The 27,067-nt window shown below is 39.6% G+C and overlaps 2 protein-coding genes across 7 annotated transcripts; one reads left to right on the top strand and one right to left on the bottom strand.

Annotated features, from left to right (window-relative positions):
* The first annotated feature begins 4,823 nt into the window (after positions 1 to 4,823).
* LOC145893499 (F-box/WD repeat-containing protein 4-like) lies at positions 4,824 to 17,923 on the top strand. The gene is made up of 10 exons (XM_082982086.1): positions 4,824 to 5,039; positions 5,111 to 5,197; positions 5,688 to 5,891; positions 6,034 to 6,166; positions 6,269 to 6,366; positions 12,236 to 12,298; positions 13,738 to 13,878; positions 14,734 to 14,875; positions 15,259 to 15,440; positions 17,654 to 17,923. The coding sequence occupies exons 1-9, from the start codon at positions 4,855 to 4,857 to the stop codon at positions 15,370 to 15,372; spliced, it is 1,167 nt and encodes a 388-aa protein (XP_082838212.1). The 5' UTR covers positions 4,824 to 4,854; the 3' UTR covers positions 15,373 to 15,440; positions 17,654 to 17,923.
* A 184-nt stretch (positions 17,924 to 18,107) lies between these two features.
* On the bottom strand, positions 18,108 to 24,584 carry LOC145893432 (rab11 family-interacting protein 1-like). 6 transcript variants are annotated; one of them, XM_082982080.1, is made up of 11 exons: positions 24,163 to 24,584; positions 23,123 to 23,270; positions 22,941 to 23,027; positions 22,661 to 22,809; positions 22,359 to 22,482; positions 22,126 to 22,241; positions 20,940 to 21,083; positions 20,536 to 20,662; positions 19,967 to 20,114; positions 19,522 to 19,637; positions 18,108 to 18,978 (listed from the first exon to the last, which is right to left on the bottom strand). In XM_082982080.1, the coding sequence occupies exons 1-11, from the start codon at positions 24,344 to 24,346 to the stop codon at positions 18,873 to 18,875; spliced, it is 1,449 nt and encodes a 482-aa protein (XP_082838206.1). In that variant the 5' UTR covers positions 24,347 to 24,584; the 3' UTR covers positions 18,108 to 18,872. The 6 variants fall into 6 exon arrangements, with proteins under 6 accessions (XP_082838206.1, XP_082838208.1, XP_082838207.1 ...); XM_082982082.1 differs by having other exon boundaries at positions 20,536 to 20,659; XM_082982081.1 differs by having other exon boundaries at positions 20,943 to 21,083; positions 24,163 to 24,583.
* Between the last annotated feature and the right edge of the window lie 2,483 nt (positions 24,585 to 27,067).

Genomic DNA, 27,067 nt, shown 5'->3' with positions numbered 1-27,067 from the left:
CTAATTGGATCTAGAAGCAAAGAGAGACGCGATATTTACATTATCAGAAATGGTACGCAAAGGGCGTGAGATGCCGGTAATGATGGAAATGAAAGGAGGACAATCTGTGGTCAAGACATTTCACTGGAGGTTTAAATTTAAAATGTTGTGAGTTCAGTGAACATTTATTCTGCTTCTCTTTTAGTTACGTGTACCTTAGGTCATAAACCGTTCATAAAAACTGATAAATTCTGTTACAAATGAAACAGTCCCACAAATGTAAATACGCAGAGACAGCTCAAGGCCGCAAAAATGGGCCTGGGCGGACGCAAAAAGTTCCGACGGGGCGGTCAATTAATCAAGTCGCTGCCGGTCAAAACTTGACCCTGCAGCACGCGAAAGGGCGCCATTAATCAAAATCGTCGTGGAGCCCGCGTGCGGTCGGCCATCACCTGTTTACAACACGTGTGAGCCACTACTGACGGTTCTGTTTCCACGACAGGAAATCAAGTCTTTAACCTCTGGTGGGAGGAACTGCCCGGAAAACGCGGATTTAAACGGCTTTGGATCACACCCTGGGCCTCCCCTGTACATGTTGACAAGCTCTGTCAAGTGGTTTGGTGGAATTGCACGTAATTGGGATCTGTCGCCTCCGCGATTGATGTGGCGTGTTGCGTTTTGCTGTTCGATCGCGTCGCGTCGGGTGTTTGTTACAACATGCTGGGTGTCCCTTGAACCGGTTTCGCACGTTATTGAAAGGATGTCCCGTTGATTCACGTTGGAACGAAACGGGAAAAAACACTCGGACTGAGTTTTAAATTTTTCGCAAGTTCGTGATATGTGTGAATCTCTGACTCCGTACTAAGCTATTTAAGCACTCAAACAGTTTTGCCACCATCTAAAGTCGCGGCAATATATTTAAAACAGGTTGGTTCAGGTTCCCATGCATACCTGTAAATTTGTATGCAGTGCGTCGGAAAATGCTACACCGATAAAATAACTTTCTAATAATGTATGATTGGTGTTTCGTCGTGTACACATTTCTTTGTGAAGAAATAACGTATATTCAGTCTAAAAATGTTTAAAAAAATTGTGTGTCATCACGAAGATATTTTTAGGTTCTATGTTTGAGTCGCGAGTCAAAAACCCCACCAACAAAATGTGTCAAAATTTTTCAAAAGAACCACTTTCTGTAAATTTTTTACAATATTATGGGGAGAAGTTCAGTAAGGGGAGAGGATTTCTCACAAAACGTGTCGTAAGGTTTTTATTAAAGGCCGCGACGAGAGAGTTGCAGCAGTTTCAAAAGGGCCGAACGTTGTTACAAGTCTACAGACGAACTGAATGAACACACGGAGAGCGGGAACCAAGTTTTTGTGCGGCAGCAACGGGAGACATATATAATTAATTTCTTATAAAACTCTCTGTTTAGGTTGAATATTTCTCAGCTATAAGACATCCAAGGCGGATATTATTACGTTATTGCTATTTTCTTACAGGTTTTTGATAAAAAATACTAAATTGTCCAAAGTCTCAAATATAAACTCAAATTTTATTATTACTTAAAACTAAACGCAACTTGTTGTACTAAGCGATAATGTATACAGGCGATAAACTCAATACATTCCATTGGGTAAAAAAAAAATAAGCGCACCTGTCACTTTGTTTGTAATTTCTTTGAGTGGTTTTGTTTACAAAATAAAATAACCCAATGGAATGTAGTAATTTTAAATGCAATGGCATGATTGGTAGGATCGCCCTACTGCGCTGATCCTTGCTTGGCGATCACAGCTAACGTATCGCGATCATGAGGTTTTCGGGCTTGGCAGCCCAGACAATGCAGCCTAGCTGGATCAGCCACTTTTTCCTGACAAGTCGAAGCAAGATCTGATACGGTGGTAGAGATCCCCTACGTATATGTGAAGGTTGCCTGGCAAGTTGTGCGCTTGCGCACCAGTGTACCTTGGCCACAATATACCCCGTGAAACGACTGAGCGACTGAGCTCCTGTAGCTCAGTTGGTAGATCTTCGGGCCTGGTTAGCCCAGGGTCGTGGGTTCAAACCTCACCGGGAGCTTGATTTTTCAAATCTCGCTCCGACTTGTCAGGAAAAGTGGCTGATCCAGCTAGGCTGCATTGCCTGGCCTGCCAAGCCCGAAAACCTCATGATCGCGATACGTTAGCTGTGATCGCCAAGCAAGGATCAGCGCAGTAGGGCGATCCTACCAATCATGCCATTGCATTTAAAATTACTACATTCCATTGGGTTATTTTATTTTGTAAACAAAACCACTCAAAGAAATTACAAACAAAGTGACAGGTGCGCTTATTTTTTTGAGCAAGTTGAAAAGTCAACTTAATTTTGCTTGTGTTGACACCGACAAATGCATGACAGTCAATCACCATTTCAAGATACAAGCGGGATTGTAGGACCAAGTCTCGGCAACGTTATTTTTTACTTAGAGCTAAATCCTGGTGCCTTTGATGCTTAGCGCAAGCACGAGGGTGCTTGACAAATATGTTTGCCTCTGTGGCAATTTCAGGTAAATTTGCCAGTAATTTTTTTTATATTCTTATACTCCGGGGTTAAAAAAAACTAAAAAATATCAAAAAGTACTTATTTTGTTTTTTTTGCACAAGAAGATACAATTTTCTATTTAAATACTGCGTGAAATATTACGCTAATAATAGCTTGTATACAAGCATATATGCACTGAAATGTGACAGGCAAACACGTGACAACTTCTGCAGATGACATACAAGTGTTTGAGGTTATTGGTATAGCGTCATTTGTTTTTCGCGTGCGGGAGATGAAAATAGTCCTCCAAACAAACCGTGCAAATTTAGAGTCAATAACTGTAACCCCATAAAAATATCGCAATTGCAAAGTTTTCTTTTTATTTTAAGGCGCGAGGTGCTTTCCACTTACTCATCCTCTGGCGAAATGACAGCGCGATATTTTTGGGGCTGTTGACTCCCGGGCTCGTGCCTATAACATGTGACGGGGGAGGATTGCGGGCCATTGTCCTTTGGGACCGCAGAATAGATTTGCGTTGCCCACGATTGCATATATGCGCTGAGCTGTGGTTTTGGAATTTGGAAATCGTCGTTGCCCTGGTTGAAAATATCTTACAAGCTTTGACATGTTGGTACTGATGGACTCTATCAACGAACTGGATTTGGGAGGGGCGAAAGGTTTTGTCTAACGTCGCCGAAATAATATTTGGCGCGCAAACAAAATGACAGGCGACCGCGCAGACTTGCTTTGCTTCGCCCACGCCTCCTACGTTCGCTACTCGAAATCGGGTCCGAGGACTTCTCCTTCTGTCAATCTTGTGCTGAGGTATCAATTGCCATGAGACAACCGGACAATGTTTAAATCATCGCTACGCCCAGCAGAATGATAATCAGTTTGCGTAGTGGTATTTGCCGACGGGGCTATATTAACTGTCACACTCCTACGAATCAGAAATCAAAGGCCAACGACCTGGAGGGACAGGCTTTGGTGTCAGTATTGGTGACAGCTCGCCTATTGGTTGTGAGGACACGTCGATGGTGGATCTTTTCTCTTTAGCGTGCAACGAACTCAGATCACATATTGTGGGACAAAGTTTGCAAAATTGATCTCCTTATAAGAGAAAGGGTCGTGCACAAGACCGCATATAAGCAGTACATTTCGAAGAAAAACTCGTCAGAAAACCATTTCACATTTATCAGATTGCGCAATAAACACTTACGCCTGAAATAAGGATACCATTGTAGGAAATTCGGCTAGTCATTATTCCAAACTTTTTAATATTATGTTTATATTTGGTATTTCAAAACCTCTTTCTACTCTTTTACATTTAGTCTACACCCGTCTTTTTGACGCCATTGCTCGTTTTCTCGCTTGCGTTACGTCTTTTAACTTGCGCTACTTCTTCTTAGTCTCCTTTGTCGCGTAATCGCAGCAATTATCTCTTTGTTTCTACCTGTCCTATATATTTGCGACTCTTTCCACAAATAAACAGATCGCAATTTCGTCTCACAGATCATAACTTTTCGTCACACAGATCATGGTCTCATGCCTTGGTCTCAGAGGTCTCACAAAACAGTCCAGATCTCAGTTTTAGTTTCGGATCGGACCTGGGTCCAAGAACAGACCACCGGTGAGTGCAGCCAGCTTGGTGTCCGGCTGAGACTTTATTGATGCTGGGTCGCAGTGGTGCAATTCTGTCAAAACCATTTCTGACCTTTCACCATGCAACAAATTAAACTTAAGCCACCTGGTATTGCAATCGTGCCTTTCAATATAATAAACAAGTCTGCCACGGAGTTTTAAATGCAGTAGTATTAACAGCAAGAACACGCAAGCAGACTTTAGATTCAGCAAAGCAGCGACTAGGGAATCCTACTTGTACGCTGCAATCTACTTCGCAGAAAAGAGGTTTCAAAATGTTGCTATTTCTTATTATCGAGTTTACATTTATTTAAACATAAGTTTATATGGAAGCATTTATACCAACAGCAGCATCATTGAATAATTTGCCAAACTATTTGTCATTTTTAGAAGTACATTCACAAATACCTTTTTTGTATCTATGGCAGATAAATTTCCGCTCATGCGCACTCAAAAAATTACCTGGCGGGTATTTTTTTACTCGTGTTACTTTAATTTATCCATCAAAAAACAAGGATATTATTGTTGACAAAAACATACTTGCACATTCAACTTTCTTAACACCTGATTTTGTCAGTGGTTTATTGTATTTTCTAAATGTATTGTTATGTGTTTCACCAAAATAAGTTAGGTTATGGCATTTTCTTTCATCGTATTGTGTTGTTAAACATTGGCTAGCCCTGCAATTAGGGCACCGTCCATAGTAGTATCAATGTAATGGAAAATGCATTATTGGAAAATGATCTTCCTGATGATTTATGGATTTGCATATTTAAATGGCTGGAGATATGTGACCTTGCCAAGGTTGCTGCTGTCTGTTGCAGATTCAACAGACTTGCTTCATGCAATTCAGTATGGAACGACTTGGAATCCGATTTTTTAAATGTAACAGCCCTAGAAGGGTAAAGAAATCACTGTTTAGCATCACAGACTAACACCAAGTTTGACTGGCATGTTTAATATTGTGTGTTAGATTTCCCATCAAAGACTTGTGCAGAATTTCCAGAAAATGGAAAAAAGGTCAAGGTTATCAATACTGCTTTCTTCAGTTTAAAGAAAAGTAACCATTTGTTATGTTTATTTTTATGTTTTTATATAGTGCACTCAGTAAGTGCAGTTTTATTTTAACCATTAACTTCACAAGAATATATGACACTTCCCAGAAGCCAATCTTTGCTTTCTGTCAACCAAGTATTTACAAAATACATGTCCTTTTCAACATATAAGTTTACTGTAAACATCCCATGGAAAAACCTTATGAACCTTATGATCAGAATATTAGAGCTGTGATCGCCAAATATAAAGGGCCTGCGCAGTGGGGCGATCCCGCCTTGCTATGCGTAAGCATGGCATTACTTCTCCCTTGGAAAAATATTGGTTCCTTGGAATCCTCCAGTAGAAAAATAAGTAAATTTCTTGAAAAGAGACACATGTTGTCCTAAATCACTATCAAATAACTTAATACCAGAGCACAGCACTGGCATTGATGCACTAACTATTGTTATGGCTCAAATGGTGTTTTTGTAGTTTATTTTGAAATTTAATTTCAGTTTTATGCCCTGGACACAATTAAACAATGACAGGACAACATTTTACCTATCTACTGGTGATCACATCCAGAGCTGGTCATTGACACAACAAACAAAGCGCTGTGGAAAATCATTTTTCACTCATCATAGAAAGTTTACACCAAGGTCTGGGGGTGAAATTAACAAGTTTCGTGTCCATGGAAGTTTGCTGGTCGCAGCTGGCTGGTAAGAGTAACTTGATCACCACCAAGGATCATACATTGCACATATACATATTTGTAGGATGTTAATATATCACAATGTCAAGCTGTAGTTTATAAATTTAAATATTTTTATGTGGAAAATTTTTGACACAACTTTTTCAAAGGAATGGAAATGTATATTGGAAAAACACTGCACAAATAGAAACTCATGAACGCCTTTGCTGTCATGACGCCGACATATATGCCTTGGATTTTGCAGACAACACTTTGTTGACTGGATCAAGAGGAAGTCTAAAAGTACAACAGTTTCTGTTATTCTTAATGCTAAGATACAAAATGGTGTAATGTAACAGAAAGTAGACTATTCTATTGATTAAAATTCCAAATTATTTGGATTAGATTTGGAACATCAGTCAAGACCTTAAAGCCATCTCTTGTGTGTCATCATTTTTCATAGATGACAAAGTCTGCTCTTTGAAAGTAAACCCCGAGAAAGCGTAAGTGCAAATGTCATTAAATTTCAAGTAAAACTATGGGTGGATTTCATGCATGATTTTTTTCCAAATTTGTACTGATCTGTGCATCTTATCCTCTACACGCGGGGATACATCACTTCTTGACCATGTTCACACACATGTGAATATATAAAAGACGAATTAAGTCTTACAAAATGAAACGCCAGAGCCGCAGTGTTTTCGTAACGTACTTGGATCCTGGTTTGTTGGTTATGGAGATTGATATAGAGGCACAACAAAACATTTTTTCATTCGATCTCTTTATCGATTCTCCCAACATTACAGGCTGTGTATATTAGGCGGTGCTAAATTCATTTCATTACCCCGGAAGTTGATTTTGTCCATGTACCTTGTGGGATCACAACTTGTTAAAGCGTTATATAAAACGATGCGTCGCGGTGCTAAAAATATTCACTGCATTGCGGTGACATTTTTGTGGGGACACCGTAACACAACAAACCGTTTCCGCGGCAAATCGATACCGGAAAATTGGGGTACGAAAAATTAACACCCGACCTACATTTATCCGTCAAAATTACATACCGGGGCATACCGCACGTATCACATCCGACGCCCTTTGCTCCTCTTTCACACCCGGAAGCAGATTCGAGTGCTCTGGTGGTTTTACAACGTCCGCAAGAAGGACGACGTTGCTATCCTTGTTTGCAATATTTTGGTTTTGCTGTCGCGACTACGTCATCGCCGTCGACGCAACGCGACCTGGCTGTAAAAACATGTGGCCCGCGTAAGGACAACAGGACCTTTGGATCGAAATCCGTTCATTTTTGGCCATCGCATTCCTCCGATATCTTTTTGACATGCGTGTTGCGAGTTTCAGGACTTTGTGTAAAGGAATGGCATTGTTGGTTAAAGAAGTTGACTTTGGGCTTAAACACATGGATGTGGAAATGCTGAACTTATATTGGTTGCTGTTAACGACATTGAAAACCAAATATGTTAATTTTAGTAAAGACACAAACCTATTTTTAAATTTTGAATTCTGAAGGATGTTCTTTTGCATGATATCTTCTCTTTCTTATTCCATTGTGGTCGAAACACTCAATATAGTACTAACTGTGGCAACAAATACACCCAATGTTCGTGTTTGTGAAACTCACAAATCACAACTTATCGGGTTACAATGGCTGTGTATACAATCTATCAGACTAAATGGGTTTAATGTGTCACCGATTTCAACAAACTGCTCATGTATGTCTTCCGCGTTGACGAACTTACCTTAACCTTGGAATACCCGTGTTTTCGTTTATAATATGCACAAAAATAAATTTCCCAATATCCGCAAACCATATATCTTTATTATATTGAAGCTGTTGTCAAGATAAACGTTGACTGAGGTTGCGCACATCCGTCAGCATATTTAATGAGGAACCTAAAAAACATGTTTCCGGTTTTAAGAGCTGACGCATATTTTCAAATCCGTTTAATCGGCCCAATATAAAAACACCATCGGCTGCAACCCCTAATAGACGTGACGCACCAAAAAATTATCGTTAACACGAAACGCCGGTAAAGTGTTGCCATCGCGACGCACGGGTGGCAGCCTAAATAAGGCAAAATTCAGTGTGTGGTCGGTGATAGAACCGAATCGATTGCACAAACAAATTTTCGCATTTTTACGGCTCTGACGTTTCTGCGACCGCAGGTTGCGTGTTAACACTGATTTCTGTTGTTGACGTTTGTCGTTGACTCGTCGCGATTGCTGCGTCGGTCGTTGCTATGACGACGTGTTGGACTTCGACCCCACGATGCTCCTTACTCTTAATTGTCTCAGCAGAAAAAAACAAGCACATTTTTTTGGTGAATCGCAATTGTCAACGAAAATTATATTCACCATTCACCGAAAATATTCCAAGGCCGCCTGCCGCGTAACCTGAATTTTCATTGGGCTTTTTTAGCTTTTAACTTGTGTCGCGTCGTTGCAGAAGTTGTTTCCGTTTTAGCACAAATACGATTCATCATTCCCCGCCGTTCGCACTGAATGTTCCCGGCCACAGCCACATAAAGGGCCCGAAAAAGATCCAAATCATTAGCGCATCGGGATTACGGCCCGTCTGTTTATTATTACGACTCAACCAACCTCCGCGTCAAGATAACTAATTGCGTGGCTGCCCGATACTGTCATATTTTGGGATAGCCATGCCAATTGCAAACATCGGCCCCGGTATTCGTTGGGTGGAATATGCTTAACAAGGGCAAAATATGGCTTTGGTTTCGTTCGAGATCTTGGTTGCTTTCCTGGTGAACCCCGGCTGTTGAACTGTGCGTAGCACAATCCACATTGAACCAGTGACGTTTTCACACCATATTTTAAATTTGTTGCATAAATTAGAATTCTTTAATTGTAACCAGTCGTGTTTTTGTTCCCTTTTTGTATAAATATAATTTTGCAAAAATATTTTTTGCCACCTTTATGGCAAGTTAAAGAAATGCAAAACGCATTAGACCCCTTTAACAAACGAGTTATTCTCCGAAATTTGTATTACACATCAACGATTATAGCTCACAGTTACTACAAGCGATTAACGTTCCGTTCCATTACTGCTGTTTGTTGGCGATTCGCGTAAACGCGCATTCCCGGCCAAGTGTCCGCGACCGCGCCACCCAAGCTGCTCGCCTCGTTCGCAAGAGGCCGCCTCCGCTCGGAGTTGAACGCGGTTGTTCTCCACTCTTTATTCGTCACTACATGCAAGGCTCCCCGAACCGCTAATCGCTCTCGAACCAACTAAAAACGGAAAAAGCCGCGCTATTTTCGCGCGGGAGGCCTGCGATGCACTTCATTTCGACGTTTCGAGACGAGAAGAGAATGGCCCACAGGCTGTTTTGCCAACACATGTTGCATGGCCGTCTAGTTCATTATCTATACGTAGACATATACATAACGTAAATGTGTGTAAACGCCGTTTAGCGGCGATCGAAGTCAAGATAAAAACCACTAATTTGCCCGCGTGTTTGAGACCTGGAGACCTGCGACTCCGCAGATGCAAAGCATATATATATCAACACATCTTTACTGGCGGTGATTCCCAAATATAGCTTTCTAGTGTATGAGTTTATTGCATACACAAAGGTTTGGCCCAACCAGTGTATGTAGTTGATGTTGTTTAGAGACTCATTAAATTGTTTTTGAAAAGTTCTACGGAATACACGATGATAGGGTTTTAGGATGGCTTAGGATGTGCTTGCAGTCACGTTGCCACCTTCGAACGAGCAACAATTGACTGCTCGTACTTCAGTAACCTCGCCTCAGTGTCATTTGTTGTGTTTTGGCGCAAAGCTAGACGAGCTCGTGTTCCTCGTCACTACCAAAGATGTGGTTTGCGATAAAGTTTCTCGAACGGACGAAGAGAATAACAGGTGCAAATCCAGTCGTCTGCCCTCAATTAGTTTTGTAGTTTTCTCAAGTTTCCTATCACGGATTAAAGACAAGAGAACTGTGATTCGAAGAAAGATAAAACTATGCGTAATGTGCAACAGAATATTTATCAGAAAGTTTGGTGATAAACTCTTTTCAAAAATAACTGGAATATTCTTGTTCGCATGTTTTAATTTCTGAAAACAATCCGCTTTTAAGCATGAAATATTTGGTTAAGCCAAAAATTGCAAAACGGAAAGTTGTAACCTTGGTAAAAAAATTCAAGACCCCTTGAATATGTTTTAATAAAACTTAATCGTGTTGTAACTAGCGTCGCATTAGCATTATTGTCGAAAACCGTGGCATTCTTAAGAAGTTTGTGAAGGCAAAGTGGGTTGTACAACACAGTTTTGTAAAAATCGCGATCTTTTGCTATATGTAAAAAAATGAGAACACCATTGGAAATACAAACATATTAAAAAAGAAACTAGTTGATTTCGGACGACAAATCAACATTCACAGTTTCCCTAAACCTGCCAATCTTTGCTCCATCTGGCGAGGTTCCAGTCGCGCGAAACTTGTCGCGCTCGCCGCATACCGAACACCGACCGCTAAGAGGCGTGAAATCGTTCGTGAACCGCGGCCCGCTATACACCCGATGCCAGTTTTGGCCACGGCGCCTCCTGGTATAGAAACCCCACTGCAGATCAACCACCTGACCAAGAAATCTTCAAAGTCGCTGACTGGAATTCCCGACTCTGCACAACTCGTGTTTTTGCAGCTCCCGGAAACGCGATTTGTGCTCGCGATTATCGAAGACGCGATCACTGCCTCCGTAATAGCAAGTTATTTGGATTGTCTGGATGTGCGCTGCCGTCGGCGCGCCTTTTAAGTGTGTATACAAGGAGGTATAGTGGTGTGGGATGTGCGAGTTCTGCGTATTTTTTTTGTGTTATCACATGCAATGCAAAATGATTTCTACAAAGGATAGTGTTTTTTATGAACACGTGTAAGGTTGGGTATATGTAGGTTTAGTTATTCCAAATCCGTAATTTACGTCACTACCCTTTTTCCAAGATTTCAGGTCGAAACCCGCCTCTTCCTTACAAGATATATCCGTTAAATTACACATATATAGAAAAAGCTTTCAGTTTGAAATTCGTTTGCGGCGATTGCTAAAAACAGTTGCAACGCCAAAAACTTCTTACTTGTTGCATCATGTATAAATTACATTCCTGAGCAATGTCGATGGAGCTTTTTGGCGCAACAACAATTGCTTTGTGCCGACGATATTTTAGGTCAATATACTTTTGCATAGTAAGTCGAAAGCAAATCTTGTCGTGTCAAAAAAACAACGACTTTTTAACCAAACGTGCTTGCGCCCTTCAGTGTTTTAAGGCAATGCACTCGATCTGAACAAATTTATGCAAAGGACTTGTAAACATGATTACTACGTTCTACCGTTTGACGTTGTCGCGCCCTAATCGCAGATGTCGTGGAACCATTTTAATTTGATATCCTTGCCTCAAAATTCTATTATTGTCGCCGGGGATCTGTCCCACCCCTCGTCTTCTTGTTAATAGCATATTTACGCAGAGCTTCTGTTTAAACGATCCGGATAATGAAATTTCAAATTTTCAATTTTGCCAATGCTCTCCTTGCACCCAAGCTTTTACTAATATTAACAAACAATCCGTGGGTGGAAAGCGTGTGTATTTCTGGGAGCCTTAGCATCACGCAAATTTCACTGTCCTCCTTTCTAAATATATCGACGTCGTCGTCGCCCTCTTAATATTTCGCGGGGAATTCCCAACAATTTGACGTGCAAGGGGCAATTTGCATATTTTGTGGATGCACAATGCTCGGTGATGCCGCCTGTTTGCAAAGGAAACCGATCGAGCTTGTCGCTGGCGCGCAGCGTAGACGCGCAGTTCATTAATTCGACTCGCGCAGATCATCATGAAACGGCGCGATAAGGACTAAACCACTTGGACGAGCGATTTTGCGAAATTGCGCGTAATTCGATACGAAGTGTCGTCGCTGTGTTGACGACTGCGTGCTTCTTTTTTGTCGGTGCAAAATCGTCTTGGGGTGATCGCGGACACGAACAGAGGGGACTCGGGTTTTGTTGTTCTTGGCGAGTGTGCGACGATTTGCAATGGACGTGACTTGAAGGTCATTCCTTTGTGCGCACCGACTTCATGTTTTGAAATCCATTGTGTAGTTGGTATGTGTGATGCGGGTTTGTCAGTTAGTTAGTTTTCCTGTTGATTCAAGTACCACAGCGAACTATAATACCTAACCTCACTTAACCCTAGGCCATACAAGCAGCTGGAGTTTATAGCTGTTTTAAATGCGTGTTACCTTGATAATAGTAAACCATGCCCTATAATGGTGAAAGTTTCATGGCATGTCACGCTAAGTTCTGAATTTGTTAAAGCAGTTTTGTGTCGATAAAACTCTTCACGTGTTTTGCAGCGAGTTCCTGGTGGGCACTGCCGGCATTACGTCACACCCGTTGCAGATGTGGAGTCTGGAAAGGTGAGAATCGAGATATTATCTGTTTTTACCTGCAGATTTTATATGCGATTGTGTCATTATGCATCAGGTCGTTATTTGGCGGTTGCTTTACCTTTGGTAACAACTAATATTCAAATTAATAATCACGTTTGGTTTATGCACTCTTGAGTTTCTTCCAGCGAATGTCACTGGGTCGTTGAATGGTTGAACATATGACTCCATCGCGCTACCTAGCGGAAGATAGTTTGCTGATGGAAAATTATGGGTAATCCGGGGTTCATATCTTAAAGCAATGCAATACGCATTTTCCCTATTGTTATTACCCAAAACTGCATTTATTGTTGCCATCAGTCTATACCAGCTCCTAAGGACAACTTCCTTATTGTTAATACCCAAAAAAAGGACGTTGTTCTTATCTACGCTGGTTTTGCGCACGTATTCACCAAACTTTGAACCGACAACTGACAACCGAAAACATACCACAAAACGTAGCTCGGTTGGGATTCCACTATTGGTCACCTCGTTAATCGGCTTTGGTGTATCAGTGTCACCGGTCACTAACGGTCAGCGTCGTGACTCGTCATTACGCGTCGTCGCGAAGCTGCCCAAACTTCTGGGGTTACGCCTGGGAAAACGCTGGACAATGAACCGGTCGGTCTCGCTAATTTGACCTTCGCTTTGGCTGGAGTCGAATGGAGTCGCGATTTTTATCAAATATCGTCGTATTTGCTTGTGTGTGTGAGTTGGGCTTCGGGTTACGAGTGAATTTCAGTGAGAATGTCGGGCGATGAACGTTCGAGTGTCGTTGTTTGTTTTGGGTGAAACTGATGCTTCATCAGCCGGCGTCCGAAGTCCAAATGCTCGTCGCGGTGACTTGTGGGTAACAGTCAAATTGGATTTTCTGTTATTTTTTTTTATAAGATCCGCTACATTTCGACCTTGGCTAAAATTTAAACTCTTATCTCGGTAATACTTATTTTATGATGTTTTATCCCACTTTTGTCAATCGGCATTTTTGTTGCTTTCGTGTAACTTGCAATTATCTTGAATATTTTCGTCGTAGAAACTGTAAGTTTACGTTTGCAATATATACATACCTTACTATCAATACATGATATAGCTGAGACCGCCATAGTAGAAGCCCTCGCAGTGTTTCGGCGACCCTGTCTTGATATGCAAACGTATACACTATATTGTGCCGTTATATCTTTCAAAAACTAACGGAGAAGAATTACATACATTGTGAACGGAAACGTTAGCACTACGCTGTCCTTCAACAAATGACAGAAGTTTGATTTTTCGATCGTTGCAACCAAAGCTCATAAAATTCATGTAAATCGCCAGGAACCCAAACTTAAAGAGTCGCAAACTGTCAGAAAATTCGATACCAAGTTCTGTCTGTATTTCTGAACCTTCCACCTGTTACATCCCGCTCCCAATCTTGTCTGTTTGTGTTACAGAGGGGTACAACTTTATCAGCTCGGATCAAATTTCAAGTTGGGGGCGGCCCCTCTCGACACCCAGTTCCTGAACGGCGACCTCTTGATCAGCGCTGGTTACGATACATTCGTGCGACTGTGGGATTGCAGGGTTTCGAAAAAGTACTTGCTTGAGCAAATTTCTTATGTGTACATCTGTACAAATAATACCAATTAATGGGCATTTTGTGGACAGCAGTAGGAAATCTATGTTATTTTACAACATTTCTATGTTCTGTAGCTTGTCAACACTTATAAAGAAAAAGTTCGTGTTGCCCAAAAACGAATTGAAATGGCGATCAATAATAGGTCAGTTTAAGTTTAATCACCCATTATCGTAATATTCCATCAACGAAGCCTTTACTGTTGTGACCAACATTCATGAATATTCCAACATTGACAGAGAGTTTATTGTGGCCAAACCTAAACTAAATCCCTTGTTTTGCCTCTTGGTGATTTATTTGGGTACAACATAAGGAACAGCTACACATGAAAACGTGCACACAACAAGATAAACGAAACTATAAGCACATCCAACTCGTAATGAGGCTCCTCGCACGATTACAACCGTGATAAAGCAGAAGACTCGTGATAACAAGTTATTGTAAAATGCTCGCGTTGTTTGTCGTAAAGCAACATCAAGACAGGCAATCTAACTTGGCAAGAGTTTTTTTTTATGTTAATTTTCTTTTCAATAAAAGGGCGCATTTTTTCTTTTCAAAGTCCACTAAATCACTTGCGATATTTGTTAACTCACACGTGCTGTATAGTTTTAAGTCAATATTTCAAAAACGAAACAAACTTAAACGATTTTTCAACCTTAAAGAAATCTCGCCGTTCGTGTTCTTTTGTCAGAAGCCATTTCCTGAAAATTGAGTAGTTTTGTACCTGACAGCAACGCTACACAATGTTGGCTAACGTTGGGTCGAATATAATTGTTTTAAAATTATTTTTAAACACCAAGTTATTTTTATTAAGAAAGTGTGTAAAGTCATGGGAGGAACCCCACGACAACACTATCTATTGCGTCACAAGCGATTGTAATCACATGATCGTCTCTGGGTCGTGTCGTCACGGCGTGGTGAGGTTTTGGGATATGAGATTGACCAAACCCGTACAGGTTTGTGTTGTTGTTTGTTGTCACGTTTGTATTCTGACCTACAACCATATTTTACTAAAAAAGAATAATCAAAAGTTTGCCATTTCGGGATGCTTGAAGCATACAAGATTCTTTAACAGTAATTATAGTAATTAAGTTTATTTAATTTTCGATCGAGTTTTCCGCCGAACGCTGCTTGTCGGCACCGGTTTATGGCAGGCCTGCCCTCGTTTTTTCACAACGCATTTTTACCTGACTCTGCTCTTTGGCGCAAGGTAGCGACATCAAACTAAAGTCACCTGTACGAACATTAAATAGTTTATTTGCCCATGTACAGAAAATGGTAAATTTAGTCGGGTTTCAAGACTGTCCCATTAACACTGTATTTAACCTTTTATCTTCAGACCTTTTACTTTGGTTCCCGACGAGTGAGCAGCCCAGTGTATTCCCTTCAAATCACGAGAACTCATCTGCTCGCCGCCCTAGCTAGGAGCCTCCACTGTGTCGAGTTCACGTGACGAAAATAACGCGCGAATAAAAATCCTTCGTCTCCCAAATGAACATATCGAGGCTGTGTTTTAGAAAGGTAATATTATCCAATGTCATCATGTACATCGTATAAGTGTGGCGATACAAATCACTGACTCACCAATCAAACGTGTTGTGTCAGCATGCCAGATCAAATAAATGGCATGAACTGCATTTTTTAATGTTGAATCAGCCCATGAGCGTAAATCGGATACAACCTATTCAGGTCTTACTGGGTGCGAAGAAGCACCACAAACCCATAAAGTCGAAGCGGATATGTTTTCGACTTCTAACTTATAGTTGTTGAAACTGTTCCCATTAAAATGACTAGGGATAGCTCTTTTATGTGAGCAAGACTCAAGGTGTTGTTACTTCACATGTTTATGACTGCAGATGATATTAGTTGCATAAAAACTGATAAACATATTATATGAAAAAACAATCATTTTACCATCACCCTACCCCTACATTAACCATCGCTAATACTTCATCATAGTAACCAGTTTACGCGTTCAATTGACAATGTGCTGGATAACAAGCATCAGAAGCAACCTGTAAACAAAAACGACTGTGGCCATTTTTACTTTCTTTTTGTTTACAAATAAACAGCACATAAACCTTATACTCGCTTGAATAACTCCACACTTACAGGAATGTTCGCTCTGTTTTCACATATGTGAACTTTATTGCACCAAAAATATTGGGGATTAATATTGATTGAATAATTCGACAAACCGATACGTGGGGGGGATATATTCGAAAATGTGGCTCCATTTTTAGCCGCGGTTACCTATACAGAGTTTATTATATCGCATTACAATTGTCAACTTTAAACTTAGACCGATTCAATTGTAAATGTAATACAATTAAAAACACATATTTGCTGGATATTCCAATGTTGATTTAATTAAAATTTGCCGAGTAACCGAAAATCACGTCACAAAACTTGGAATGACTCGGCGTTTCTCTTGCACTCTCCTTCGTAGGACACTTGTATCCAATCACTGAAATGTACACGAAATTAGAACATTTTTCTCAGAGGTATATAACCCAAGTTCTGTGTTCTTCACACTCTTACGTTATTGGCGGCGTCCATTTAAAAAATCTTGTACATTAGTTTTGATTGTTGCTTTGGTGAAAGTCTAAAATATTTTATTAGTTTGACATCACTGGATGAACAAACTTAAACATTATCACGCGTCAGAGATCCGCTGGTCGCACTAAAGTAAGTTTGCACCTCTGTTTCTCCATTTTCACGTTGAACCTGCACAATGTGCATAGATTGGGGTAGGTCTTTTGGTTTGACCCGCAAACAGGTTTGTAGTCTCTCGTACACGCACCAGTTTGCTTAAACCCTTCGCACGACATGGAGAGGTCCTTCGCAAACGACATCATTATTTCAATTATATATAGGCATATATAAAGAATTAGGTTTCCAGTTGTATTGAAACACAAAAAAAGGTCAACCCGTAAGTTATATCAAGGTTGACCAACCTTTGTTCCATGCGCCAAGTTTCCTTATTTTTAAAGTATGTTAACATTAAATTACATTTTTTTAGTAAAACTCGTTTCTAGCTATTATTTACCAAAATTTTTAATTCCAATTTCTCTGGAAATTGCTTTCTTTTTTTAATTTTTCGAGAGGGCCTGGTTTTTATTATCTTTCAGGTTTAGTGCGCCTCTAATAATCGTGCAATGCGCCAAAGGTTTGGCACCTACATTGTTCTCTATTGTGACTAACCCCCCTAGTGTGGGTTAAAAAGCCGCAGCTTGGTTTTCACAAAATTATCCTACAACAAAACAAAGACACTAACCTCCATGTGCATGCTGGCCGCTAATCCTGTAAAGAAATGAGAACTATTGATCGACCACAGGCCTAATCCTTCCACACTTGTAAGAATTTGTACCCTTATGTTATTATCGATGTTATTGGTTCGTTAGTTTTAACAGAAGAACATATATAGCTTGTCACAATGTTCGACAAAATATATCAGAAATTACCAGCCCGCTTACCTATTGCCAGAAGTATTATAAGTGCTGTTATTGTCTTCGCTTTCATTGTTTTCTGCCTATACCAGAAAATCAATACTAGATCTTCAAAAATACAATATTGTACATGGAATAGTTCCTTATTTCCCTAATAACGTTCCTGCCAACGATATCACTAATTGGCGTATCTTAGAACAACCATGTAAGCGAAATACGATTTATGAACGTTCTTAGGTGTAAAGTGTACTTTCGGGGACTAACTTCGTCTGCGTGTTTTTATAGTTGATCAAGGATGTGTGGGATTCTTGCCACATGGTGTCAAACCTGTGACGCGTGACGTCAACTGACAATACGATGTTTTCTGCACGTAGTGTTCACCACGTTTGGCTAAAGATTAATCAGACTCCGTATGTTTTTTATTGACTGTGTCGCAATTTCTCGGCGGTTGTATTTGAGGATGTACGTGTAATTCGCAGTGTGCAATGATGACGTAAGTTTAATTATGATTCAAAAATGACGTAATGCTCAGCAATTTCGACTTTTGCAATATTTGTTCATGAAGAAAATGATGTCAAGTGATTTGTTGATCTTTAAAGTCTGTGAGATTATCGTCGATACTTATTATTAAATTTTGACACTACTTCACCGACCTGTGTTGGTCGTATAGGGATTTCGACCCTTCGCATTTCTGTAGCGCAAGACACAATCAGTTAAATTCGCACTTTATATACAAAAGAAAACGAAAAGAAACACAGCGCCATATCCAAATATCTCAAAAAATAGTGAAATTACCTGTTCAGTGTCCGGAGACAGTTTTTTGTGCCACGGTAAAGTAATGCACATTTTATAGGTAAGGGGTTTTGGTACAACATAGTCGTAAAATATAATCGAAACATTACACTTGGAGAATATGTTTTTTTTTAGAAAAACAAGTGATTGCAATAGAGCACATGTTTTTGAATCACAAAATCTTTGCTAGATTACACAAAAGAAATTAGTTCAGACACAGAAGCAAATCAACAAGCTGAAAAAACTTTGGCAACAAGGGATTCTGCTATCACAAGGGTGCTCGCGCTTTACTGCAAAGGGAAAGAACAAAAAGCAGAATAGAACAGGCTGCAAGATGCTTCTGAGGTTATAAAATAAGTTCGTACCGTCATGACAAAAATACGACGCACCATAACTTGCCGCAAATACAAAAATCCCAAGAGCACGATTTTCCGCACGGAGACGAATGAACAGAAATACGTGGGTTTTAGTTTCACATAAACACGTACACAATATAGTCAGCACTTGTGTAGGACTAATAGCACGATTCGCGCGTTCACATTACAGAAAAAGTTTGCATTACAGAAAAAGATCAATAAAAGCATGAGCTTCGACAAACTGTTACGTCACATGACACGCAATGGCGTCATCTGTTCACGCGGTCACAACAGGCAACTCCATCACTTGATTGTTAACGCCGAAGTATTTGCTTTGGGCTAACTTACGTTTTCCCTCAGAATCTCAGCGAATAGTCGCGCATTTCGAATCTGTGGTCGAGTATCTCAGGAGAACAAATGATAACTCGGGCCAGCATTCCGTCGATGTAATTCTCAAGCTCTCTGTTGAAATATAACAGCGACAGTTGTTAAAGGTCGGTGTTTCCGCGCCGAGAGAAAACAAACGCAAAGGGGCGGGTACACGTCGCCCGAACCTTCACTGGTAAGTAGTTCGAACTCAACTCTCTATGCTTACCAACACTAATGCATTAGCCGAAGCACACAAATGTCATCTCCCAAACAGATAGCTTGGGCAGAACCCTAAATGAACGTGAAGTTCGGCAATTTGTGTAACTTCTACCTTCTCGAACTCGTAGCAGTGGTCTGATATGCGCAGGGTCGCGAGTTTAAACCTCACCGGGAGCGTAATTTTTTTATCTCGGCTTGTCGGGAGAAAGTAGTTTAAGTTTAATCCAATTTGGAAGCGATGCCCCGGTACCCTATGCTTCAAAGCTACCACAAGTATACAATACATTGTTAGTATTTGTTATTTGTAAGTTTTTAACGGAACATGGTTATTTTGTTTTCTGCATGTTGTAAGTGCAATGCAAAAACAAACAGCTAAATTGTCACATGTTGGTTGAATCTATGTTCACTCTTTCCAACCTGATGTGATTGTTTTTTTCGGCAAGTTCAGCCTTCTGTGAGGTGACAATCTTCACCAGTTGGTCGTGGGTGAGAGTGTGGAGATTGGCGTTGCTGTCCTCGTGTATCGTTGACACCTGAAACACAAACGTCAAATACGTCCATCAACTCCTTAAAATTTTGAACTACTTAACTCCTATAAACGTTTAAGACAAATTGTACTGTTGTGGAGATATTTTTTACAAATATAAAAAATAATTCTTTAAGACAAACAAAAACTAACGTAAAGGGTTACCAAAGGATCAAACAAAAGAAAAAAAAATACAACGCTCCAAATAGAAACTAAGCTTTAAACAATCACGGGGTGGCGTATAGAAAACACTTGCTATAGTATTTCAGCTTCATTTTCTGGCCCATTATGAAAGCGAAACAACAGAACAAAGCAGAAGGAAGTTGAAGCACCCACTTTGCACAACTCCTTCACGTCCAGCCGATAGTAGTTCTTGGGTTTATAGAGTGCTGGGAAGGGCGCGATCTTCCGTCTCATGACGTCTGCGCTGGTTGTGATGTCACCTACACTGTGGCGCTTCACCGAGTTCGATCCGTTGTCGTTTCTAAACAAAAAATACAATTGTCAGCTTTAAATTGTGGAAATCACTCAATAGTGAAGTAAAACGGCAACACGTCGATAAATAGTAACGTGTGTTTCGCTTCACTTGTCCCAATGAAGGTGTGTTGTACAACGACCGAAACGTCGTCCAAACAAGTAGTTTTCTTGCCACAATAGCCTTGAATTATTGAATAATATGCCTGGCAGCATCACCAACACACTATGGAAATCACTGCAGCCAAGTAATATTATAACCACACACAAAAAACGCGAAGATACAGCATCACAATTTACACAATTAATCAGCTAATTTAAATATAATAATCCACTAGAGCGATCCCGAGGTTGTGCATACCTTACTTGGGGACAACTGTAATATGCAGAACATAAGTAAGTTTGTACGAACACGAGATTGAATCAACTACCTGGCAACAGTAGCTGTTCGTGGAAGCGACGAAGACAAGCCTTCCGAGACATTTTTAAGCGAGGTACTCCTTAATGTAGAGTCGGGCGAACTGCATGTGCTGCTGCCTGGAGAGTTATTTGACCCTGCTGGAGAAAAACCAACATTAAAGATACTGACCATTGGTTTATGACAAATAGCAAATATTTGTTGCCAAAATCCGTGAAACAGTCGATTCAGGTTAACTTGCTTTCACGAAAAGTTATTGTGCAACAACGTACTTTTCACACGTGAAAGTAAATTAGGCGAAATGCACGCCGTATAGATATCACAGTTAACAGAACGGTTTTGGATTAAAAAACACCACCATCCATACACCATGCATTAAAACATGTTTAAAAGAAAGGGAACGGAAAAAACACCCACCACCTGGCACATATAAGTGATTGCCGTTAATACAGACATCACTTTTGGAAGTATGCAGTTGGCCCATCACCGTTTGAAGTTGAGCGTTGGGCATAGAGCGATTGCGAACATGCTGTTTCACCATAAGTGTGTTAGCTCTGCCACCTGCGCATGGTTAGTACATGGTTTTGAGGTTGTTGTAGGACACACAACCAAAATAAGACATGCAATTGTAAGACATATTTATCTGAAGGCAAAAAAGAAACAGGATCTTAATTCGTGCAGACAAAACACGGTGACAATTGTTTCATGCATGTAAAAGTGACATATTTCCATTGTACATCTATCATTGGATCCTCGTTTAAATGAATGTTTCAGGTAACATTTAGCATGTACCAGCACTTGGAATATGACAATATTTAACATCCAGCAAACAAAGTGAATAATTTTAGCATTCAGCATGGGCCACAGACAATTGGTGCAACTGACAACATATCATGTTACTGGTGTCATACAAAGCTACTCATAATCAGGTTAATCTAGCTGAAGCACATGATTTGATGACTGGCTACCATGGCTATGTATGGCAACCAAATATAACATCACTATGGTGGCAGTAACTCGAAACCCAGGCAATTTATCCACACAATGGTGACAGGGTTTGCTCCAATATTTTTTTCAACCAAATAACATGTTATAGAATAAACTCTGCGTAAGTGTTTCATGTTGTTAGGAAATTGTGTGATTGAAGCTTTAAACTGTTTGGCTGAATACGGTGACAAATGGAAACTACTTGCATCAATGAAAATTATGTTTGTTAAAATGTATTTGATCAAGGTATTTTTCGTACGAAAGTCAAAAAATCAAATTTGATATAACGTCTTTTTGAAATATTCAACCAAAACAATGTTGCGCAATAAAGCTTTACTGTTGCTGTTGGTACTAAATTTAAAATACAGCTGTCAAATAAAAAATTTAACATTTAAATGACAAACAGTGACATAAAACACTGCTAAACTTCATGCCAAAGGTGAAAAATACTGTGAATTACCATCACACATTACCATAAAAAGTTTCAAGAGTTATAAATAGAATGAAGCTTGTGACATGCATAAATGAATGAGTCACACGATTGCACTGTTGCAGCATGGTGGACATGCATAGAATGATGTATTTTGTTGCACCAAACATTGTATTATTAACTCACCAGAACCACTGGAGTTGGATCGACCCAGCGAGGATGATGCAGCGGCCACTTGAGGGCGACTAAGCACATCAACACTAATTGCTTTGGATGAACCAAGTTGCCTTGATTGCATGTTTCTGAAAAAATATTTTTACTATTTTTGTTCATACTGTTTAAAAACACATAACGTGGAAAAAGATTAATGAAGGAAATGATTTCAAGGCTAAGTAACAGTAAATGAAAACTCTACGCACCGAGCCGAACCCCTTGCAGAGGTAAGTACACCAGGTGAGCTGTTTATTGAACTTGTGCGGAATGAACGTTCAAAAGTGTTGGTTGGTGAATCACAAATTGATGACAAGTTCTCCAGAGAGCGGCCTAAAATACTGTCATTGTAAATGGGCAATGCAGTGTACTTTTACACAAATACCTTTCTGTTTCAACTCGTTTTAAGTAAGCTATTTCTATTGTTGCAACATGTTAAGATATACCACAAAAGCTATACCATATACTTCATAGTATAGTAGAAATATATAATGTGTTTCAAGCAGTTTACCAAGGCCAACAGGTGAAAATCGTTCAGCATCTCCAAATCCAACACCAGAATCTTCATCCTCCGAGCGTCGACGAAGTTTCCCTCTTATATTTGTTGTGAGGAACCTCAGTGGCTTGGGGCTCTCTCTTCTGTCAGGCAGTACTGCAGTCCTAAATACACATAATACGAACAGTTAAATTCGATAATGCTTTAGCGATGATCTCTAGGATTGTTACTTTATTGCAAGAAATTCAATTTGATCACAGTGGTTGCTACCAAGAGACACTGTTTTGTGTGTTACCTGTTTAAACTTGCAAATTTAAAACTGATTTCAACTTCGCCTCTTTCTTTTTTGTTGTCCTTCTTTTTACTGCTAAGTGTATACCACCTAAAAAAATGGACATTGTGATTCTATACATATGTTGCATTTTAATATCTCTACAAAGTGTTGCATTAGTGTAATGTGCGTTATTGCAAACATACCTGCTTCTTTCTTTGTTGTCACTGCTGTTAAGACCTGATAAAGGTATTTGACTTTGGCCAATAAACTCATCAGACTCCAAACCAAGCTTGCCATGACGTTTGTGATAAATACTGACAGACACAACTGTTTTGTTGTTTAGGACACCACCTAAAATAACATAAATGGGGATTGTTACAGTTTGAATGTTTAACAAGTACCAGCACAAATAATTGCAGATACTCCAGCCAAGGAACATGTTTCACATAATAATCCTAAATAATTTATGTCTCGTCCAGTAGTAGTATATTGTCTTGTACAGATTAATAATAAAGATTGTTATTAACAGTAAAAGAGATTGGATTTACCAAAGGTTTAACATGAATGAATGTCTTTTTAACTTTACTTTTAAAGCCATGGCAAGTGGGAGAAATGCCTCACATGGTACTAGTTGAAACATAATTCAAGCTTCTTTTTGCCCCAGGGCGCATAACAATACCTGACGATGCCATTACCTCGGGCTGTGGCATGCTGATGGTGTTATAATTACCCTCGGAAGCCTCACGACTTTTATTGAAAACCAGCAATTATCTGTTCTGTTTTACATACTTGGGAGGGTAAGGTGGGCAATTTGTTTTTCTATCATGTAAAAAATTCCCACTCATACTTGACTGAATGTTAACATTGTGGAACATTCACGACCGAGACGTATATGTTTAAGTAAATTTTGTTTGGGTTTACTTTAAATCAAAAAAATTTATGTCGACATATTTAAAATGTGCTTCAAAATGTACAAAAGATAAAACACTTGCAATAATCAATATTAACTGATATGCCAGAGTTAAAAAAAAATTATTGCATGGTACAATAAATTACCCTTATCAAACCTAGTTGAACAGCTTGTTAATAGAAGTATATATACGTTTAATTGCGCTAAAAGAACAGATTAATTGAGGTACAGTAAATGTTGTGACAGACATTACAGATTCAAACATCCATCTAATCTTTACAACATCACTGCCATTGTGCCATAAATACAAACGCCATTAAAGCAGCACCATACCTTGTGGTAAATTGAACGAACATTCTGTGAACCATCTTGGTGAGTTTGATTTTTCTGAGGAAGTTGCAAATTTTTCTTTTCCAAGCTCAATGGTGGCATAGGCATCATTTACACCACTTTTTCCCTTGACCAACAAGTTGCGAGCTTGTTTTAATGTAACCACCACATCTGTAGGACTCCACATTTGGCATATATATATAAGTACAAACTGCTACAAGCTTCTAGTCCACGGATATAACTAAACCAAACCCGAAAGTTGTAATCAACTGTAATAGTGTCTTTTATGTCATATACACTAAGTTTGATTGGTTGTTTTACAATGTATGATAAACACCTTGCGTTTGTACGAGATTTATTGCTTGACAATCTCCCACACTCTTTTAACAGCTAATATCCGTGAAATTACTATGTTATCCAGCTGACAATCTGTACCTCACCGCAACAAACAACATCTGCCTGGAGAGTTTCTTACAAACAAGTTTCTTATCACGAAGAAAAGCAAATGCGTCATGACATCACGTTACCAAACAATCTCCGCAAGCAAACGCAATGTTCCAGGTAGTAGACCTGAAAATAGCTGATGCCGTCGGCACTTCGCAACACCCGTTCCCGTTTCTCTTATGTTTTTTGTCATCAATGCAGGTCTCTTTCTCTATTGACCGACCGTCTCGCCTGACTACGCTATTTTTAGGATCAGCTGATCCTTTTTTTATTACGTCATAATTACGAGTCACGGTTAAATGACGATAAGAAAAGACACAATGAAGTTTCGGTTTGTACATTTCTGCCTTTTAAATCGCCAGTTTTACCAAATCAAGGCTTTAATAGAGACAGTTTGGTATTTTACACATCACCTTAGTTTAAAATAATAATTGTGTTTGTAAACCGAGTAAACAATATTTATAACTTTATTTTCCCATCACGACGCCATAACAGCGTGATTAAGTTGTTCACAAGTAAATAATTTACCCAAATGTAGGTTAAGAAGAACATACATTAAGCATTGCAGAAATATAGATTGCACTCGGAAGATTTTTTCAAGATTTTCACACCAAAACAAGAAGGAAGCTTAATGGCTATGATGGTGTCGCGGGTTTACTATAGTTGTCAGTCAACAAACAACGAAAAGCACACCTATTTGCGCAATTGATGTTAGTCAGTCTCATGTTATAAATGTATTAAGAATTATACTCACTCCTGGAAAAGGATTACAACAGGGGTGCTAAACTGAAGCGAGAAAGGTTGGAAAGGAGGGAGCAAAACTTTTTGGACTACCCGTTCAGCAGTCGCTGATTATTCATGTTTGATCTGTCTGTTTGTTGGTAAAAAAAGCGCTGCTACAAGTGTTCTTAAATTCAATTTAGCTTCAATGGAAACTGTGACGCGATAATGGTCTATAAATTGACGAAAGTAGTTTAAGGCTATAGCTAGCTGGCTAGTTGTTTTGCACTTGTGAGTGGAAAGACGAAAGCACAGAACAAACTTGGTTGTGCGGCCGACCTGCGATGTTCATTGCCAGCTACAAAACCATGCAAAAAATAGCCCCCATCCCTCTCATTGATGAGTGATGTTAAAAATGATTTTGTTAGTTCCATCAGATCAAATAGTTCACTGCTTATATTCTATAATATTTTTCTGTAACCATCCACGCAACAAAAAATTGATGCGGTTGCCCGGTTACAATATTGATGTTGTTCATCTCTTCTAAATCCGCTCCTGCCTCCAACGAATAACATTCAAGTTGTCAATTACTGAGTCGTAAGAAAAGGATTCTAAAAGGAAAACGCCACGTGTTGTTTGTCAATACATTTCCAGCACACAGAAATAGTAGCAACTGCAGGCACCATCGATTTAAACCTTTTCACCTTGTAACCTTTGCTCCTATTCTCCTAGACGCACGACGCCACGAACGGAACTTGTTTCTAACCGCTTTTTATTTACACTGATTGTCCCCTATACCCATAGCAACCCTACTTCTGTGCTCCTAGACCAGTGGTTGACAACCTATATGGCATGCAAAGAGCCAGTTACACTCATTTTGCACCAAACCAAAACATACTCGGAGCTACAGTACCTTGTTGGCAGAGATTATTTTTACCTTTCAAATTTAAGTGCCCTTAAACCCTTAAATGTGCCTGTCTTGTGCTGCTTTAAAAATGATTAAAACAAATTACAAAAAATATATTTGTGTTAGAAATTACAGAATTATATCTAGCTATCTATTTCCACAAACAATAACCACAAAACAAAAACCACGCATTAAATTTTGTCGTGATAAAGTGGAAAATGTGTGGTTATGCAAAGACCCTTTTGGCAAAATTTCTTTACGATTGGTGGTTATTCCCTCACGCGATTAACTTACTATTAAACATCATCTCTAGTAACATGTGTACAAATATTCTTATGTGTGTGAGTATTCTTGGCCAGTATTTTTTATCCGTTGTTGGCGTAAGAGTTTTAACGTTTATGCCTTTAAACATGGTGACGTGTTAGTTCTATCAGGTCAAATGAGTTTACTGCCATTCTGTAATTTTTTTCCAAAACAATTTTTACGAAGAAAATTAAGTTAAGCACGCAACATAACGAAAAATAATGCGTTTGCCCAATTACAATATTGATGTAGTCGAGCTCCTGTAAATCCACACCTGCCGCCAGCGTAAATGCCTACATTTAAGGATGCGGGCAATTGCTAAGTCGCCAGAAAGGACTCTAACGCGAAAACGCCAGGTGTTGTCTATCAATACCTATCAGTAACGCAGAAATAGTAGGAACAGAAGGCACCATCGATTCATCCCTTTTCACCCAGTAACCTTTGCTTCTGTGCTCCTAGGCGTACGACGCCGCAAACGGAATTTCTTCTAATTGCTTTTTCTTCACAAGGACCACATGATACTTTGCGCGTTTA

Source organism: Ascidia mentula, chromosome 1 (assembly GCF_947561715.1).
Source record: "Ascidia mentula chromosome 1, kaAscMent1.1, whole genome shotgun sequence".
NCBI classification, from domain to species: domain Eukaryota; kingdom Metazoa; phylum Chordata; class Ascidiacea; order Phlebobranchia; family Ascidiidae; genus Ascidia; species Ascidia mentula.
This window is presented reverse-complemented; position numbering and strand designations above follow the sequence as displayed.

What these genes read in the sequence shown, in the direction of transcription:
- LOC145893432 (XM_082982080.1), bottom strand. Translation starts at nt 24,346, where the DNA reads ATGTGGAGTCCTACAGATGTGGTGGTTACATTAAAACAAGCTCGCAAC. An exon ending in ATCCAACTCCAGTGGTTCTG is followed by an intron (nt 21,084 to 22,125) that starts GTGAGTTAATAA and finishes AACCATGCGCAG; the next exon opens with GTGGCAGAGCTAACACACTT. An exon ending in ACGTGAAGGAGTTGTGCAAA is followed by an intron (nt 19,638 to 19,966) that starts GTGGGTGCTTCA and finishes TTTGTGTTTCAG; the next exon opens with GTGTCAACGATACACGAGGA.
- LOC145893499 (XM_082982086.1), top strand. Translation starts at nt 4,855, where the DNA reads ATGGAAAATGCATTATTGGAAAATGATCTTCCTGATGATTTATGGATT. An exon ending in TTTCTTCAGTTTAAAGAAAA is followed by an intron (nt 5,198 to 5,687) that starts GTAACCATTTGT and finishes ATTTAATTTCAG; the next exon opens with TTTTATGCCCTGGACACAAT. An exon ending in GATTGCAGGGTTTCGAAAAA is followed by an intron (nt 13,879 to 14,733) that starts GTACTTGCTTGA and finishes ATTTTTATTAAG; the next exon opens with AAAGTGTGTAAAGTCATGGG.